At 33.4% G+C, this 18,530-nt stretch overlaps 2 protein-coding genes across 2 annotated transcripts in view; both read right to left on the bottom strand.

The window, feature by feature from the left end:
• LOC125869149 (agamous-like MADS-box protein AGL9 homolog) overlaps positions 1-18,530 on the bottom strand; it is a 594,250-nt gene that overhangs the window by 410,442 nt on the left and 165,278 nt on the right. The window lies entirely within an intron of this gene.
• On the bottom strand, positions 2,884-5,639 carry LOC125869145 (protein LAZY 1-like). Its single transcript, XM_049549702.1, has 6 exons — positions 5,420-5,639; positions 5,288-5,354; positions 4,760-5,200; positions 4,314-4,678; positions 3,384-3,633; positions 2,884-3,206 (listed from the first exon to the last, which is right to left on the bottom strand). Exons 1-6 carry the CDS (start codon positions 5,423-5,425, stop codon positions 3,187-3,189), a joined length of 1,149 nt encoding a protein of 382 aa, XP_049405659.1. The 5' UTR covers positions 5,426-5,639; the 3' UTR covers positions 2,884-3,186.

Here is an 18,530-nt window from a genome sequence, read left to right as displayed (position 1 = left end):
GGTTCACACATTTGATTATGCCTTGTTCTTCTCATTCTCAACAGAAGTCAAGTCGATCACTCTTAAACTTCTCTAGGTCCATAAAGACGCCAATACCCACATGAATCTACTTCTCAAGTCCTTTTTCCCTCAACCCCCTCCTTCCTAAAGTCTTTTCTGGCCTTCTCTTTTGTCTCTGGCCTTGGCACTATGACTATGTTATTTTGGTTTTCATTTCGTGTTTAGTCATGTTTGATGCCTTCCTGGTAAGATATCATGCTTTGATTTTAGTGTGTTGATTCATCTCTCATTCCTTAGTTGCTCATGTTATGTTTTGCCCTATGGCTTTGAATTCATCTGTATTCTACTTGACATCTTGCTCTCGTTTACTGATCTGACTTTTTTATGATGTCAAAAGAAGGAATGAATGAATGTAGGTAGGAGAATATGGGGGAATGGCGATAGGGGGAACCAATTGGGAATGGTGATAGGGGGAATACTAAAATGTTTGTTTGTCATCATCAAAAAGGGGGAAATTATTAGGATTTGAAGTTTTGATGATACTCACAAACATGTAACATGGTCCCGTATCTGATGGTGAAATTGAAGTCAATTGTGGAACAACTGTAAAAGTTGTTTCCTCTGACACGGTGGGTGAGCACCAGCAATGAGGATAACGTACTCAGCCAATCAGAGAGCACTAGGTTTTTTTTGGTTCAAAGGTAATATATCTCCTTTGATGTGAAAACAACCTAGTCAGTCATTCAAAGCAGTTTTACAAAAAGCAATTCTTGTCTTTGAAGAACTCAATCAAGAACAGCAAGGGACCTGATAGAGCTATCAAGAGTGTCCTTAGTTGTTCGTATGAAAGTTGTGTTGTGAGTCTTAATATTGTAAGATCTAATCCTAAGATATAAAAGAACTTAGATCGTTTTCTCATTCCGTGGTCAAATGATAAACATAGCTACAGTTAGCTGTCTGAAATATTGTTGAAGTCTATGTTGACTAGAGTTAGCTAACATAGTGGGCAATAGAGGTATTGTTTTGGCTCTTCTTGTAATAGAGTTATTACATGTTTGTAAGATCAAGAGCTTGCTCTTTGTATGTGTGTCTGGAGTCTTTATTCACTTGTTGCTTGAAATACTGAAAACAGTTGAAAAATCAAGTGAGACAGGTCGTGGTTTTTCTCCCTTGAGCAAGGAGGTTTCCACGTATAACTCTTTGTGTCTTTACCTTGCTGTTGAGAATCTTTACTGCATTCCTAAGATAATATCAACCTGGTCCCTGATAGCACGGTGGACTAGTACATCTTATCACATACATTTTTTCATACTCTCTGTATCTCCTTTATGAACCCATCTATGGCTGGTGGTTTGAACCATGGCTTGTAGAACACCCTCGTAAAACTCAGAAATGGCTTATCAGCCTCTGCTTTCCTGTACTTAACTTCCGAATCTTAGTTCCCTACAAAATACATTAAATCTACTAAAAAGCACTAAAGAATTTACACCAATTCTAAGCTTTTAGGATCAAAAGTGCCGTAAAACCATGGCACATCAAAGCGTTATGCACACAGACACTTAAAAGGGAGAAAGGATATAAAGTGACATTTCTCTACTTAGAACGAAAGACATTAGTTGGACTCATATTGTTAGTTTTACCTGCATATCATCAGACTAAATTACTAGTCACATATATGAAATTACGGGGAAGACAGTCCTAACTTACTCTCATTATTAGAACACAAATAACAATAACTTTCTCCAAAATGGTTACTGGCAATACACGTTACAAGTACTTTACGTGTCAAGTTACAAATACCCCTTGGAATAAAGACTACCAATCGGATAACCAAAACTGACATAGTTCTCGCTATATTCTCTGTGGATTCAACCCCAACCTTGTTTGGGTTCTATCTGCTTTATATCTCATTTTAGAGGTATAGTTTGGGTGTATCAGTCCATACGAGCTCATCCCTGCACCTGTCTTCTCTGTCTCTTTGTCCACGTCATTGGGGAAAAATTGTTTTCCTGTCCTCGGCTAGATCCTTTCTTCTTATCGAAGACATCCCCTCGGGCGATTGATCCCTTTGGTCATTTGCCTTCAGTAAACCCTATCACCATGCACCCATTCCTCTGAGCGCCACATGTTTTAGCCAAGTTTTGCCCAACACAGTTTCTTAAATTTTAGGAGTAAGTACTTCAGCAATATTTCCCAGTAAAATATGGCGGATCATGTTTGAAAAGGGATACTACATGAAGATTTCTGGCCTTCATGACCATATTAAGCTCTACTTACCTTGGCATATTTTTCCTAATATCTAATTATGTTGAACAGTGTAACCATGAGTTGTAATACTTGTAGTCCTTGTAACTATGGGCATAAAGGTACATTGATCAAAGTTAATATTGTGCACTATTTAACCACATGAAATAATTGTAGTATGATCATATTAATCTTGATTGAGAAAGATAAAGAGCCACATACTCATTGAAAGGATGAAACACTTGAGATCTTTTTGTCACTGTCAAACACACAGAGTGACTTGCATAAGAGAGTTTCTAGCTTATAAGCTCCAATCCATCACCTAATACAAGCATGAATGTTTAATAGTAAGGAGAGAAGATCAAGGTGCTAAATTTCTAAGTCTGGTAATCAATTCTCATGGCTCAAGCCCCATCTTTTTGAACTTGTGTCGTAACTAATTTAACGGTATCTTGTGTGGAACTTGGCAATTACTTTCCTTTCGACGTATTATCAATAAACTAATGGAAATTAAAGAATATCAATAAACTAATGGAAATTAAAGAATTTCACGTGTTTTTGAAGAAAACTCCCTTGGTCAGAAGGAAGGTAAATAATGTACTGATTGTTAATTTGGTATATGTAGTAGGCTACATGACATGAGGATGACAAACTTTTCCCTGTATTTTGATAAATTTAACACGAAAGATACATTACTCCATGAATATAATTTGCAGTCTTTGAGATACAACATTAATACTTAGCTTGAATCTTTAGCACAGAACAGTTTTAGCTAATACATCTCAAGTTTTACATGCGTCTCACACACAATATATGTTTAGAGGAACACCCTCTTTTATTTTCTCACATTTCTCTGAAAATGACATAACCATTCCAACAACGCGGCATTGCATAGATTTTGAAGAGGCAAACGTATCTTACAATATGAGCTGCTTTGGCAATTTAGAGCTCCAGCACAAAGTCTACAACAAAACAAAATCTGCTTAGTCACAAATATTGGTCAGTCTTCTGAACAATATCGCGGATTGGTTTTCTATATAAAAAACTTATCTTTAAGGGATAGTCAGAGTAAACAGATTCTTTTTTATTATAAAAATGTGATTGGTTTCTACAAGATTCAAGTTTTGAGAATCACTTACAATCTGCATCAGTTTTGATCCAGCATTCTCGGTTCTCATTTGAATCACCATCTACTGTGGACTGTTGCATGATAGGCTGACCCTTGATGCTGTCCTTTGAGAGGCGATGGTGAGGGATAATTGTGATATCGTCACGTGCAAGTGATAGTCCTCCACGGTCATGTGCCCTCTCATTTTTTAAGGACTTATCAGGCTTCTGTGCTGCTATTGAGCTCTCAGGATGGACTTTTCTGTGGAACATTTGTAGGATCTGCATAACTTGCAAGTATTTAGTTGGAGCCTAACAACATGTGTTTGGAAATTCAACTAACAATAATATCTTAGTTAGTGAGTGTTAGAAAATAGTAGGAAAGATAATTGAAGAAGAAGAGGAGATATTATTGTCCATATACATATGAGGGAAAATACAAGCAATTCCTTTTAGGATACAACAAAGCCCTTTGTATATACCAGTAGATTTATTCTTCGGCTACTTCTAGAGAGTCCTTGTATATATAGAACTTAAGCTATGACTTTTCATAATAGTCATGTTTTTTCATGAACATACAACTTTTCATAATAGTCATGTTCTCATGAACAAATGACTTTTCGTAATAGTCATGTTCTTTCAGGAACAAATGTGTTTGTTAAATTTAAGACCTCTATATATTACAAAATATCCAACAGTGAGGTCTATTGTTATTTGCACAACAGAGATGTAATTGCAAAAAATGTTTCAACATTTATAGAAGTCAGATCATTTGGTTCCCTTTCACCGGATACTATCAAAAATTAGTATAAGTTCCTAGCATTTTGATATTATTGATCAAACCGCTTTATGTATAATGTGACGATACAAATTGAATCTCCTTCATGTCAAAACTTAGATGATCATATTTGTGTTCATTTTTAAAGGAAATCCATAACGTAGAGAAAGACGAAAGCACCTACCTTATGGGGTTTTGGCTCTGCTGAAATAGAATCAACAGTTCCCCCGGAAGCTGATACTGAGTTCCGGGAGGAAGCATGAAGCATCTTTTTCTTCAGTATTTTCTTCATGAGATGCACAGCAGATTTATCAGAATCCTTATCTGTTCGCTTCTCATATTTAGCTCCATAGTTTTCTTCTGCTAGTTTAGTTTTCTGAAATAGCTCACCAAGCGAAGGCCTATGTTCTTTCTTAGCAGAAGCAGAAGTTGTCTCTTGCAACTCAACAGTTGATCCAAATAGATAGCCTTGAAGTGGACAGACCGTTGTTCCGTTTCCATTGTTCTCTGCACTTTCCAATTGCTTTCCACTTAGTGTAATGGTACTACCTGTGTACGTCGAATGTATAACAATTACATTTTAAGATATTTAGATAACATAATCGCACACTTTAATCTATATTAATATACCATGGCTGCTTCTTCCAGTGCTAACATAGCTGTTTCTTCCTGAAGAAAGATTACAAGTATCATCTTTAGCTTCAGCTCCCAACACCTTCTCCAGTTCATCATTGATCAGCTTCAGTTCATTTTCAGTCACCTCAGTGTCCTTTTCAGCTATATTTTCCACCGAGATGGAAAATGTTGGTGTTGAGGGATCATCAAGAAGGGGATCAGTACCAAGTGTACCAATTGCAAGGAATCCATGGAACAGCTCAGAAAGAGCAGCAGATGACTCTTCTTCAAGATCGTAATGATCTGCCCTTGCTGCTGCCTCTAGACCAGCAAATGATTTTCTCAAGTGATTGTCTCTTTGAGTTTTACTCAAAGACTTATTGTAAAAATTTGACTTTGGGTAGCAATGTATATCATCCAGTGATGGCTGCCCAGTAAGACAAGTACAAGGATTTCCTAACCCAACACAAAATGTCACTTTTATTCTCCCTGCTCTTAATCGTATTCATGGAAAGAAAATTGGAACAGAAAAAAAACACTTACCTACAGAAAATTCCTTTAGTGGTTCACTGCTATTCTGTCGAAACTTACGATGCATCCAACCAAGTAACTGCAACAAATTAAACAAGGATGAGCATGGATACACTACTACAATTAAGTTAATATATTGATTACCTTCATTTTGGGAATAGATAACTAGCTGCACTGAACTTAAATGTGAAGAACAAAAGAACTGAAGCTTTAATTAGTTAGTGTGAGTTATTTATAAAGAGTTTATTGTGATGTTGGACAGCTTTAGGTAGCATACATGAAGTCACAAAAGTTTGAGCTTGACTGTTTATTCTAATATCTTTTAATTCTTCAGGTAAAAATTGTGTGGAAAGAGAATTGTTTTATTTTTTTCCCCTTTATTTAACTGTAATAGTAATATATAAAGGCTCAGTTCAATTATAGTTTTATTTTTATTTTAATTCTAATTCTAATAGAAGCAAGTTGGTTGATTAAGGGTACCTATCATCGATCTAGTCTTAATGTTTGGACAAATATCGACTGAACTTCCAGATGATATATATCATGTTTCTCAGGCACATCTCTTTGTATGCATCTAATTATCATTCAGACTTTTCATGATAATTAGTTTTTTTATTTTTTTTACTTAAAATATAGTTTACAAGTTATACTGAATGATTAGGCTCGTGAGAAAAGAGAAATATAATAGTAATTGTTTGGTAGCATTTTTAGGTATGATATGACAAGGTGGAATATATATTATTTATTATATGAATGGAGATTAGCTTAATTTGCTTTTATTGTAGTACTATAATCAGACTAATGAAACAAATTAGATTTTTTTTTTCTTGTGGTCCTCAGCAATAGGTCCACTGCCTTACATAGATTATCAAAATTGAAGAACTTAAGATGTAAACATGTTGCACACATGTTACTAATGTGAAAATTAACAATTCATTTGATCTAAATTATAAATTATTATATTTTGTAGACATAATACATAAATACCCCTTTAACTTGGATTTAGCTGATATTTATGCCCTCTAATTTTGGGTGTGCATAAGTAAACACTTAAATCTTGTATAAAATTGAACAAGTAGACATACGTGTCCGACGTGGCATAATACACGTAGGACACCATGTAGGACGCAAGATTGTCATGTAGGACGCTATGTAGAACAAATATGTCTATTTGTTCAATTTTATATAAGTTTAAATGCCTACTTGTGCATATGCAAAATTAAAGGTCATAGTTGCCAGCTGAAATCAAGTTAAATGTCATGTTTATCTATTATGTCTATTTTGTAGCATGTAATTTGTCCTTTTTTTCAACATGCTACTGTTGGTATGTAATCTGATAGTGTAAAATTTTATTTTACACTATGGGTGTATAGGATTAAGTAACATCATGTTTTTTATTGATTTAGTGGATAACAAAAGGAAAAATTACAAGAATATACTATTTAAAACTTTAGTTAACAATATATACATATACTCTTTTTTATTTACAAAACTAAGTTTTTAATTATAAACATAACAAAATATTTAATTTTTTATTTGTTAAAAATATAGTTGGTATCCGTATCTATTACCTTTTTTAGGGGAGGTTATGTGCTAATTTTATGGGATTGATAATTATTGTTTACATTTTTTTGACTTTTTCAACCACAGTTTTACTCTTTTACGTTACTTTGTTTTTCTATATATTGATTTTCTCTCTTTTAATTTTTTATTCAATCAAATCATATTATTAATGGAAGCCTTCTCTTACATTTTTACCATTATTTTCATCTAGGTAAAAAACATGTAGGTTTCATCAAGTCTACATAGTGTTTTCACAATTATAACTGCATCGTAGTTTCACCAAATATGCAACCATGTAATATATAAACATACATACATACCAATTATATAACCATCATTTTACCAATAATTATTACTATTTTATACCTTTTAAATATATCAATTATATAACCATCATTTTACCAATAATTATTTTACTACTATATATAAATATACTATTTTATACCAATAATTATTACTATTTTATACCTTTTAAATATACTACTATATATCAATAGATATTGCATAAATATTTTGAAAATCTTTATTACGGTAATAGGTTGAACAATAGTTTTCACCATGTTTGTTATTGTATCCGATAACAACAATTGCATGACTATAAGAAATTTCATCATGTTGAAATTTTTCACAACTACATATGTCAAAAACGTTTTAGCACGATCTGTAAATAAATGAAGATATTATTAATATAATTACTACAAAAATTCATATACAAAGTTCAATTTAACCATTACAAAGTCTTATTCACCAATATATACTCAAATATACATAAAACACTTTGGTGTATCTAAAGTTGATTTTTTGGTGTATTTTTCAAAACTATGAATCTTCAATGGTGGGAACGGATCAGTGACAACATATTTGAGTTTCAACTCAAAACGATCGTGTCCACACCTAATTCAGAAGCAGTAGTATTAATCAAGTCTTGGTAATTGGTGTCCACATCATATCACTCCTTCAATTTTGAAATTCAGATACTTTCCTGCGACATTACAAATATTTGTTAGTCAAAATTCAAAAAAAAATGGTGGCAGATAACAAAAATACTCATTAACACATATGTCTAATACACCAATATAATTGGACCAAAAAATACACCAACACATACATCAGGCTATTAGCTTGGTGTCAGTTCGTAGCAACAAATATACCATCATATGTACCATATCACATACTAATCCAATTTTTCAAATTGATACATACATCAGGCTATTAGTTTGGTGTCAGTTCGTAGCAACAAATATACCATCATATGTACCAGATCACATACCAATCCAAAATTTTCAATTGTATATTTTATTAGGATACCACCAATCAATATATGAACCTTTGTTTCTAATTATTATATTATATACACCAACTTAATAACTATAATACGGACAATAATGTAACATACTTTCGAACCAAATCTTATGAAACCTAAACTTTAATATAAAAAAAATTGACACTTCAGTTTACAACCAAATCATATGTAGTTATTGTAATTAAATCAAAATTTTGAGGATCCAGAACATAAACCAAATTAGATGAATTCAATTTCACCAAAATAGACTAAACCAAACGAATAACTCTCGAAAAGTATAAAATAGATATTTGTGATAAATCATACATAACCATGTAATAAAACACCATGCGAACTATTTTATACAATTACCTGATGAGTCCCATCGTCCATTGTGTTGAATTGGAATTCTTATCAGAGAAGGGGAGTTTTGTTTTGGTAGGAAACCTCTATTGGAAGATAATATATAACAAATTTGAATAAATAAAGAAGGTAAAATAATTGGAGAAATTTGTGGAAATAGTTATAAGCGTGGCTAATTTGGAAATCTTTTTTTTTAATTTAAATTCTACTTTTGAAAAAAAAAAATTGCTATATGAATAAAAAAAAAAGTATTGCTATTTTGGTGTAAATACGGTTCTTAATTTGTATACTACAAAAATCGGCCCTAACAGAACACATGGAACTAGTATTGCAATATATATTTGTAGTGTTTGTCTGGACAGTGTAGTGATGTGGATGGAGGTCAATCATCATCAGAAACTGCCAATGAAACAGGTATATATTTGTCCCTTTGTTTCATATGAGAACAACCCTCTTGCATTGCTCCTGCCACCTTCTTACCTACTGTTAAAAAGAGAATATACTTTTTCACTTGGACAACTTTTCATATATTACTATGTACCAGGGAAGAAGAAACTGATTGGAGTATAACAAAGTATAACAAAGTCAGATCAACAAACAGTTTTAGCAGGTTGCATCCCTTATATTTAACCACGTTAATTACCTAGATATATGCTAATCTGCAATATAATGAATCTTATCAAATTTTAATCTATATATATATATATATAGGGAAAATGCATAAGTACCCCTCCAACCTATGCTCGAAATCTCAGAGACACACCTAACCTTTACTAAGGTCCTATTACCCCCCGAACTTATTTTATATATAATTTTCTACCCCTTTTTGGCCTACGTGGCACTATCTTATGGGCCCAACGCATGTTGACAATTTTTTCAAGGATAGTGCCACGTAGGCCGAAAAGGGGTAGAAAATTATATATAAAATAAGTTCGGGGGTAATAGGACCTTATTAAAGGTTAGGTGTGTCTCAGGGATTTTGGGCATAGGTTGGGGGGTACTTATGCATTTTCCCTATATATATATATATATATATATATATATCTCGAGATACATTGAGGTCAAAATTAGATGTAATTTGTTCTAGATATATTGTATCACAGTGAATTCACATGTATCTGGGATATATAGACAAATCTCACTCGCCTTCCTCATGTTCTCACTCGCTTCTCTCAATATTTCAATGCATCTAATAGGAAAAATATGTATCCAGATGTATTTGACTTGTGAAATTATTAATAAGTGTTATAAAATGTAATAATTTCAAACTATAGGGAAAATTAATAAATATGGTAGAAATATTTGTGTAGTTATTTATCCTACTTATTACGGTAGTTTTCATGACCAAGTAGAATGAAAAATTCTATTGAGCTATTATTAATTTAGACAAGTTAAACTCTTTCTATAAGAGTAAGTATCTTCACGCACACGCTCTAGTATCATCTGGATCAAATTATCTATATGTATTTTGCCCTAGAAATAAGAAAGTAATGTAATTTCCTATATCTCTAATGCTTTGATACACATATAAATGTTCCTTTTGAACGTAGGATTGTTGCAAATGCACATTTTGCAGGCCAGCTTGATCATCAGAGTGTATGGGGAGGAAATATTGCTAGATTACTCGTATTTGTAATGATACTACACTTGGGTCTAACTCAACCATAAAAGCTATATCATGAGGAGAAGTTTGTTCAAGTTCATATAAGGAGATAAAGTTAATTTCTCATCCCTCTACGGATGTGGGACTTGTTAACATACTTATTTTGTAACATAAAACATTTTCTATATATACCAAACACACACGTACATGCCATGTTTTATGTTTTATGCATAATCCGACACATTTGCAGAGTCATGCATCCATAAAACAGAGATCAATGCCTTGTGGTAGTAAATTATTAATACGTCTCAATCTTCATTATTTACTGATTTTTTTAATGTCAATTATAACACAGTCTCAATCTTAATTTTACTGTTGAAATATTTTACTTTATTGAGAGTTGGATAGGATGTCACATGATTTCTATTATCCTTATTGTATGATTGTTGGTGTTCATATATGTGTCCAACTGGACAACAAAATGTAAACAAATGAAAAAGCGGTGGGTGGAGGAACCCAGTGTCAAAGTTGGTGTACTCATTTTACAAAGAAACGAGCAACTAAAATACAAACTTAAACACTTAAGATGCGACTATAAACCAACTCATGAGCCACAAATATTTACCTACATATATTCATACGGTTGTCCTTGTGTTCAACTAATGCATTGGCAAACCATCCCATTTGGCCAATTTCAATGACACAAATTGGGAAAAATACTTGAATTGTTTCCTCCACTTTTACATCTTATTTTCTTCTTTTTAACGATACGATTGTGAGGGTGAAGTCGACAAGAGGTGTGTACTAACTAAGCCAAGTGGCGTAGCCAAATATCTCACAAAATGTGTTCAAACTTTGAATAGCAAATTTAAAAAACTGATGATTAGGTGCATCAAAAATAAAATCAAATCTAATTATATAATATTTAATTAAATTATAATGTTTTAAGTAATTTTTAATTAAAATGATTTTTTTATGAAATCAAAACATGATTTTTAAAATTGGATTTACGTTTTTGGTTCATCTTAGTTTCAGGACCTTAGGCCCAATTCTAAAGCAAAGGTTCATTTCAAGTGATGAATAGACCCAGTTTTAAAGCAAAGTTAGAAGGCTAAAAAATAATAAAAGGGAAAATTACGTGGTTAAGCAATTTTATACTATTTAATTAGTTATTATAGCTATAGTTTGTTATAATTACCATTTGCGACTAATATTAACCATTAATTACGTGGGCTGACTTCGAGTTTGTATAATTAGTCACGTTTGTATAATTCACCACATTTGTATAATTCGCAACTAACAATTCTTCGTTTGATTTGAATTTGTATATGACGATGATTTCCTTTGGTTTTTCAGTTTTATCACCATGGACATTCAATCTTTTTTTTACTAACTTTTTAAAGTTTGCATAAACGTGTAGTTTTCGGATTTTGTACAATATAATTTATATAATGTAACTTGTGTAAAATAATTTGTATAATTGTTTAAAGTTCATATGTTTATATTGAAGACACTACAATTAGTTAGCTAGTTAGTGATTAGCTGAATTAGTTAGTTAGTGATTAGCTGACGTGGCAGAGTAGTTAGTTAATAGTACAAGTTAGTTATAACTAACTTGATCAGTTGTATGAAGCAATGTACACATATATATATTATGTATAATGCTTAGTAGAGCTCATTCAATACAATACACAATTTTATTTTTTACTGTTGATCTTCTTCCTCTTAGACTTAGAATCACATAACCTCCATTGGAGGAATTAACATGGTATCCGAGCTAGAGATCGAATCGATAATAATGGCGACTGAAACTGAGCTCGTTATTCCTTACACACACCCTCTCTACTTGCATCCATTAGATATTCCAGGATTTGTGCTTTGTCCTGTTAAGTTGACAGAGTCGGAGAACTATGGGTTATGGCGGAGGTCCATGCGAATTACTTTGCAAGTGAAAAGGAAGCTGGGTTTTGTGATTGGAACCTGTAAGAAGGCAAGTTTTGAAACTAAGTATCATGATCAATGGGATACCTGTAATGCAATTGTATTTTCATGGCTTATGAACACAGTAGCTCCTAATCTCTTAAGTGGTATTGTCTATACGTCAGATGCATCACTTGTTTGGGAAGATCTGCAGGAACGATTTGACAAGGTGAATCGTATGAGAATCTACCAACTACATAGAGAAATTGCTACAATTGCACAGGGAATCGATACTGTTTCAGTTTACTTTACAAAATTAAAGGAATTGTGGGCTGAATATGATGCAATGGTGATATTTCCAAGTTGCGAGTGCCCAAAGTCGAAGGATTATGTTGAGCATTTGCGACAACGACTAGTTTAATTCCTTGGAGGTCTAAATGAGTCACATTCTTAGTCGAGGAGGCATATCCTTATGAAGACTTCTGAGCCAACTCTCAATCAGGCGTATGTAATGATAGTGGAGGAGGAGAGTCAGAAATTTAATGTGGATCGTAATACCTTAGGATTGAAAGCTGTATCTGAAGGAAATGATATCACAACACTCTTGACTACTGCGAAACATTTTCCAAAACCTCGATACAAGAATCCTAATGCCTTTTGTGATTAGTGCAAGATGAAAGGTCACTTGAAGAGTGATTGTTTTCAACTAGTAGGATATCTTCCTTGGTTTAAAGGAAAAAACAAAGAGGGATACAATGTGCAATGTAATGGATCTGTTTCACCTCATACTCCACCTGTGTTTAGTCCCGAGTATGGTGGTCATAATGTAGGGCATATGCCTGCACCTCTTTATGGCAATTTATTATTTACTCACAATCATAATGCTGCAGGTGATGTTGGTAGATCTGTTGGGGGTAACAGTCACATAGGAACTCAGACTCATGGTACTGTTGGTTTTCATGGATCTTCTACATCTAGAATTCCAGGATTTGGTGTTTTTATTCAAGCATCTGCAAATATGTGCATTCCTGGATATGGAAATACAGGCACTCATGGTCATGGAGTTGGTGGAATAAATATGGCTTTCACAGGATCTCACTCATCTGAAGGTATTGTCAATTGCTCTGTAGTACATAACTCACCTGGTTCTAGGTGGATAGTAGACACAGGGGCCAATAATCACATGACATATACTCCTACTTTGCTTTGTGAAACTCAATATTTACCTCCAAATGAGTTCAACAAAGTTCATATGCCTAATGATCAGCAAGTACCAATTTCTCTTACTGGGAAATCTAGACTCATGCAGGGCATGTTTTGTACATTCCTAATTTTAACTACAACCTGTTATCAGTTTCTAAACTGACTAGAGAACTACAATGTTACATGGTGTTTTATCCTGATCATTGCCTACTGTAGGACCTTCACACTGGGGAGGTGAAGGGGACTGGTAGTCCAGAGAATGGCTTATACTATTGGTCACACAATGATGCTTCCACTATTGTTCCCTCAATGACTTTAAGCATGGTTGATACTGTTGATTTGTGGCATAGAAGGCTAGGGCATATTCCTTATAAGATTCTTCAGCAAATGCACATACCACATGTATCAGTTACTTCCAAATTATCTTCTTGTCCTGTTGGTCCATTGGCAAAACAAGGTTGCCTTTTCCTCAAAGCACCAGTAGGTCTAATAAAGTGTTTGATCTGATTCATGGGGATGTTTGGGGTCCATACAGAACCCCTACTAATGATGGAAATAGATATTTTCTTACCTTAGTAGATGATTGTAGTAGGATGGTGTGGATATTTCTTCTCAAGCAGAAAAGTGATGTGTTCATTGTACTGATGGATTTTTTTACTCTAATAAACAGGCAGTTTGATGGCTTTATCAGAGTTTTCAGAAGTGATAATGATTCTGAATTTTTTAACTTTCATTGTAATGAATTGTTCAGTTCTGTAGGCATTATTCATCAAAGCTCTTGTGCCTACACTCCTCAACATAATGGGGTTGTAGAAAGGAGACATATGCATATTCTAGAGGTTGCTAGAGCTATTAGGTTTCAAGAAAATTTGCCTATCAAATTCTGGGGTTTATGTGTACAAAATGATGTTTACTTAATCAATAGAATACCATCCACTACCCTTGCAGGGAAATCTCCATTTGCTGCATTTTTTGGAAGGGAACCTTGTTTGAAACATCTCAGAGTTGTTGGTTGCTTATGTTATGCTGTTAATCATAGTACCAATGGTGACAAGTTTGATCATAGGTCTATTAAATCAGTGTTTGTGGGCTATTCTACTACACAAAAGGGGTATAGACTATATAATTTGTCCACCAAGTCTTTTTTAGTTAGCAGGAATGTCATTTTTATAGAGGATGAATACCCTTTCAAGTATAATTTGACTGAGTTCCCCGAAACCTCTCTAAATAATCCTCCTGACATGTTTGTTTATGATGATCAGCATATTCCCATTTTATTGCCTGCTTCACCTTTTGTTATAGGTGTTACATCTGAGTTGCCTCTCACACCCACTGCTCAAGCTCCACTTTCCTTACCTTCTGAGGTCCCTATTCCTACCAACAATGAGCCAAGTCTTAGAAGGTCAAGTAGATCCTCTAAACAACCTGGTTTTGTCCACAATGTTGCTAATTCTCCTTCACATCCTGACCTTTGTTCTACTGCTTATCCTATCTCCACATATATATCTTATGCATCTATATCCCCTGCTTATTTTCAGTCCTTATGCAATTTCTCTGCTATAAGGTAACCTAGTTCTTATGAAGAGGCCATGCAAAACCCATAGTGGATTCAAGCCATAGATCAAGAACTGCAGGCCTTACATGACAATCACACTTGGAAATTGGTTACACTGCCTATTGGAAAGAAGGCTATAGGGTGTTAGTGGGTCTATAAATTCAAGTTTAATGCTCAAGGAGAGATAGAGAGGTATAAATCTCGACTAGTAGCTAAGGGTTACACACAACAAGAGGGTTTGGATTACCAGGAGACCTTCTCTCCAGTTGTTAAGATGGTTACTGTGAGGGTTATTCTTTCTTTTGCTGCTATGCATGGGTGGATTTTACATCAGATGGATGTATTTAATGCCTTTCTTAGGGTGATTTAGTTGAGGATGTCTATATGGTTCCTCCATTAGTCTACTTAGCAAGGGGGAGTCTCCTACGATTTGTAAGCTCAGGAAGTCACTTTATGGCTTGAAACAAGCATCTCGTCAATGGAACCTAAAGCTATGTGAGGCACTTTTAAGTTCAGGCTTTATGCAAAGTCATCATGACTATTCCTTGTTTAGCAAGAGTTCTGGTTCTGATTTAGTTCTCATCCTAGTTTATGTGGATGATCTTTTGATCACTGGATCATGTTCTCAGTTAATTCATGACACCAAACTGATGTTTCAGACTCATTTCAAGATCAAAGACATGGGGGAGATGCGAGCTCTCAGTTTATTATGATCTTGACTGGGCCACTTGTCCTATGACAAGAAAGTCTGTGAGTGGTTTTGTAGTAAAGATTGGAGACTCTTTGATTTCATGGAAGTCAAGAAAAAAAAAATACAGTGTCAAGGAGCTCAGTTGAAGCAGAGTATAGGAGCATGTCCAATGCAGTGGCAGAAGTTGTATGGTTAATAGGTTTGTACAAAGAGTTGAAAGTTTTATTGGAATTACCAGTAAGGCTATTTTGTGATAGTAAAGCAGCCCTTCAAATTGCTGCTAATCCTATATACCATGAAAGGACGAAATATATAGAGATTGATTGTCATTTCATTCGAGAAAAGATATAGGAGGGCCTTATTCAAACAGATCATGTACCTTCAAAAATGCAATTGGCAGATGTGCTGACAAAGAGTTTGGGAAGAACTCAACATGATATTTTACTGTCCAAGCTTGGTGTATATAATCTATTTGCACCATACAGCTTGAGGAGGAGTATTGAAGACACTACAATTAGTTAGCTAGTTAGTGATTAGCTGAATTAGTTAGTTAGTTAGTGATTAGCTGACATGGCAGATTAGTTAGTTAATAGTACAAGTTAGTTATAACTAACTTGATCAGTTGTATGAAGCATTATATATATATATATATATATATATATATACACATGTGTGTGTATAGATATAATGCTCAATAGAGATCATTCAATACAATACACAATTTTATTTTTTATTGTTGATCTTCTTCCTCTTAGACTCAGAATCACAGAACCTCCATTGGAGGAATTAACAGTTTATGTTTGTATCAATTCATTATTTCGAGTTTTATCATATTTGTATAATTTCAGACTTTGTATTACTCATACAAAAACACGTGAATTATACAAACGTACCCGCGAATTATACAATTGAGATGCAAATAATACAAATTATTCCCCTCCCTCGCTCGCCTCTCTCCTCCCTCTCCCAATCTCGCTCGCCAGATATACAAATACATATGTATTTCAATTGTATATATACAATTATCTAACCGATATACATATACAATTTATCTCTCTTCTACTCTCTGCCCTCTTTCGCTCGCCTCTCTCATATCTCTCTCAATCTCGCTTGTCACTCTCCTCCCTATAATCTCAACGACTAACGGTATACTAATTTGATGTACCACTAATACATCAAAAGTCTACACCATTCAAACTATTAAAAAATTTAAAACTTCAGAATTAATATTTAACATGTAATAACCACCCTTCTTGTTGACTCTACATTCAAATGTTTTAACATTTTCAACATTCAATTTCAATGCTAATTTATGAAATAACATGATATGCAACTCATCTACATCTATGTTAATCTTTTCAAGATTAATGGTTCCATTGGCATACCTTGGCTCAGGATCATATACAAAACAATCTCCATAGTGAATTTGAAGTATCACTATTGTTGCAGCCATTTACTTAAAAAGTGATAAGAAAAATAACATTATCATTGAATTTGTAGGAAAATATTTTAATTTTAGAAGTAAAAATAAGAAAAAGCCCTAATTTTTTTAAGGTATTAATGTGTCAAGATTTATACACACGTTTGATATATAACAATGGACCACTAACACAATCAATACCTAAGACAATTGACGAAAACAATATTAATTTCAGGTGACATTGAGATTTTACGAGTAAACCATAGAATCTACTTGAATTCACGAAATATGTCATTGAAATCACCTGAAGTCATAACACCCACTACAAAAGTATATTACACTGACATTAGGCATAAAGCAAAGTGAAATCCCCAAAAAAATTCAAAATATTTAATGATAATCGACCCCAAAATCAAACAAATACATACAGATATAAAGAAAGAACTAAGAACAAATAGATAGCTTGAAAAACTGAAAAACTTACAATGAAAATCAAAGATAAAACGTCCTTGAACTAAGCTCTTGAGTAAAGAAGAGAAATTGTGGAGGAACTGAGCTCATGGGAGAAGGGGGAAAATCGCGCCCTTTGCAAACAGAAGTAAAGGTGTCTAGATGAACTATGAAAAGTGAGTTTTTTTGTTTCATACTAGTCATTTTTTTACGTGGATTAAAATATTCCTATGTGGATTAAAAAATTTGTTTGTGCAAAATGCACAATACTAAGTCAAAATTTGTGTTTAATAGATTGAGTTTTAATGGGTTCAGGGGTTCACATGACAAAGGGATAAGTAGAAGAGTTCACAATACAAACTTATACAAGTGTAAGAGTCCACTAGACCATTACACCTTTACTGTATAAAAAAAGAGTCATGATTGAAGCAGACAAATCTTTGTTAATGTTCTTGTTTGAAGAGTGTTATGGCTGAAGTAGATAGGTTTTTGTCAACGAGTATTAAGTTAATGCACAACATGAATTTTCACAACTAGTAACACATAAATAACACATATTAACTAGCTAAAGGAGTGACGTATTTAATATTTTACGTAAGTTCTAGGAAATCTAGCACCTTTTGAGCAGGGCCGACTTAACAAGATCGGAGGTCTAAAGCGAAATTTAAGAGAGGGGCCCTAATATTTTATTTTTTCATCATATATACTTTTATTTAAAATTTACTTTTCTAGCTTATTATGTGTGAAGTCATTAGTAATTGTTTTATAATCGATTTGTTTTAATAATTTCTTTTCAATTGATAATATAACTAATCCATTCAATCTCTATTGACACATTGTTGATCTCAAATAAGTTTTGATCAATTTTAGTTTTGAAAAACTTCTTTCGGCTGAGGCAATGGTTACATGAAATGTTAACATTATTCTATAAGCAATATGAGTATTTGGAAACGAATCAACTCTTTTTATTTGATTGAGTATTTTTATTAGATCATTATTTTCTACTTGTATTATCTCTCTTAACACTTTTAATTAAAAAAAATAAATCTAAGTCATCAATATCAGAATAACTATTATGTGTTAAAGAAAGTTCAAGGTTAAGACAATGTCTTTTTTAAATTCTCATCATCTAGTGGTATCAATTTACCACTAAATAAGAAACCAAAAGTATTTTCATATGCTTCAATTGATTCAATTCTTTATAT

The sequence above is a fragment of the Solanum stenotomum genome, chromosome 6, assembly GCF_019186545.1.
Source record: "Solanum stenotomum isolate F172 chromosome 6, ASM1918654v1, whole genome shotgun sequence".
NCBI classification, from domain to species: domain Eukaryota; kingdom Viridiplantae; phylum Streptophyta; class Magnoliopsida; order Solanales; family Solanaceae; genus Solanum; species Solanum stenotomum.
Note: the sequence above shows the minus strand (reverse complement) of the source record. Positions and strands in the feature narration are given on the sequence as shown.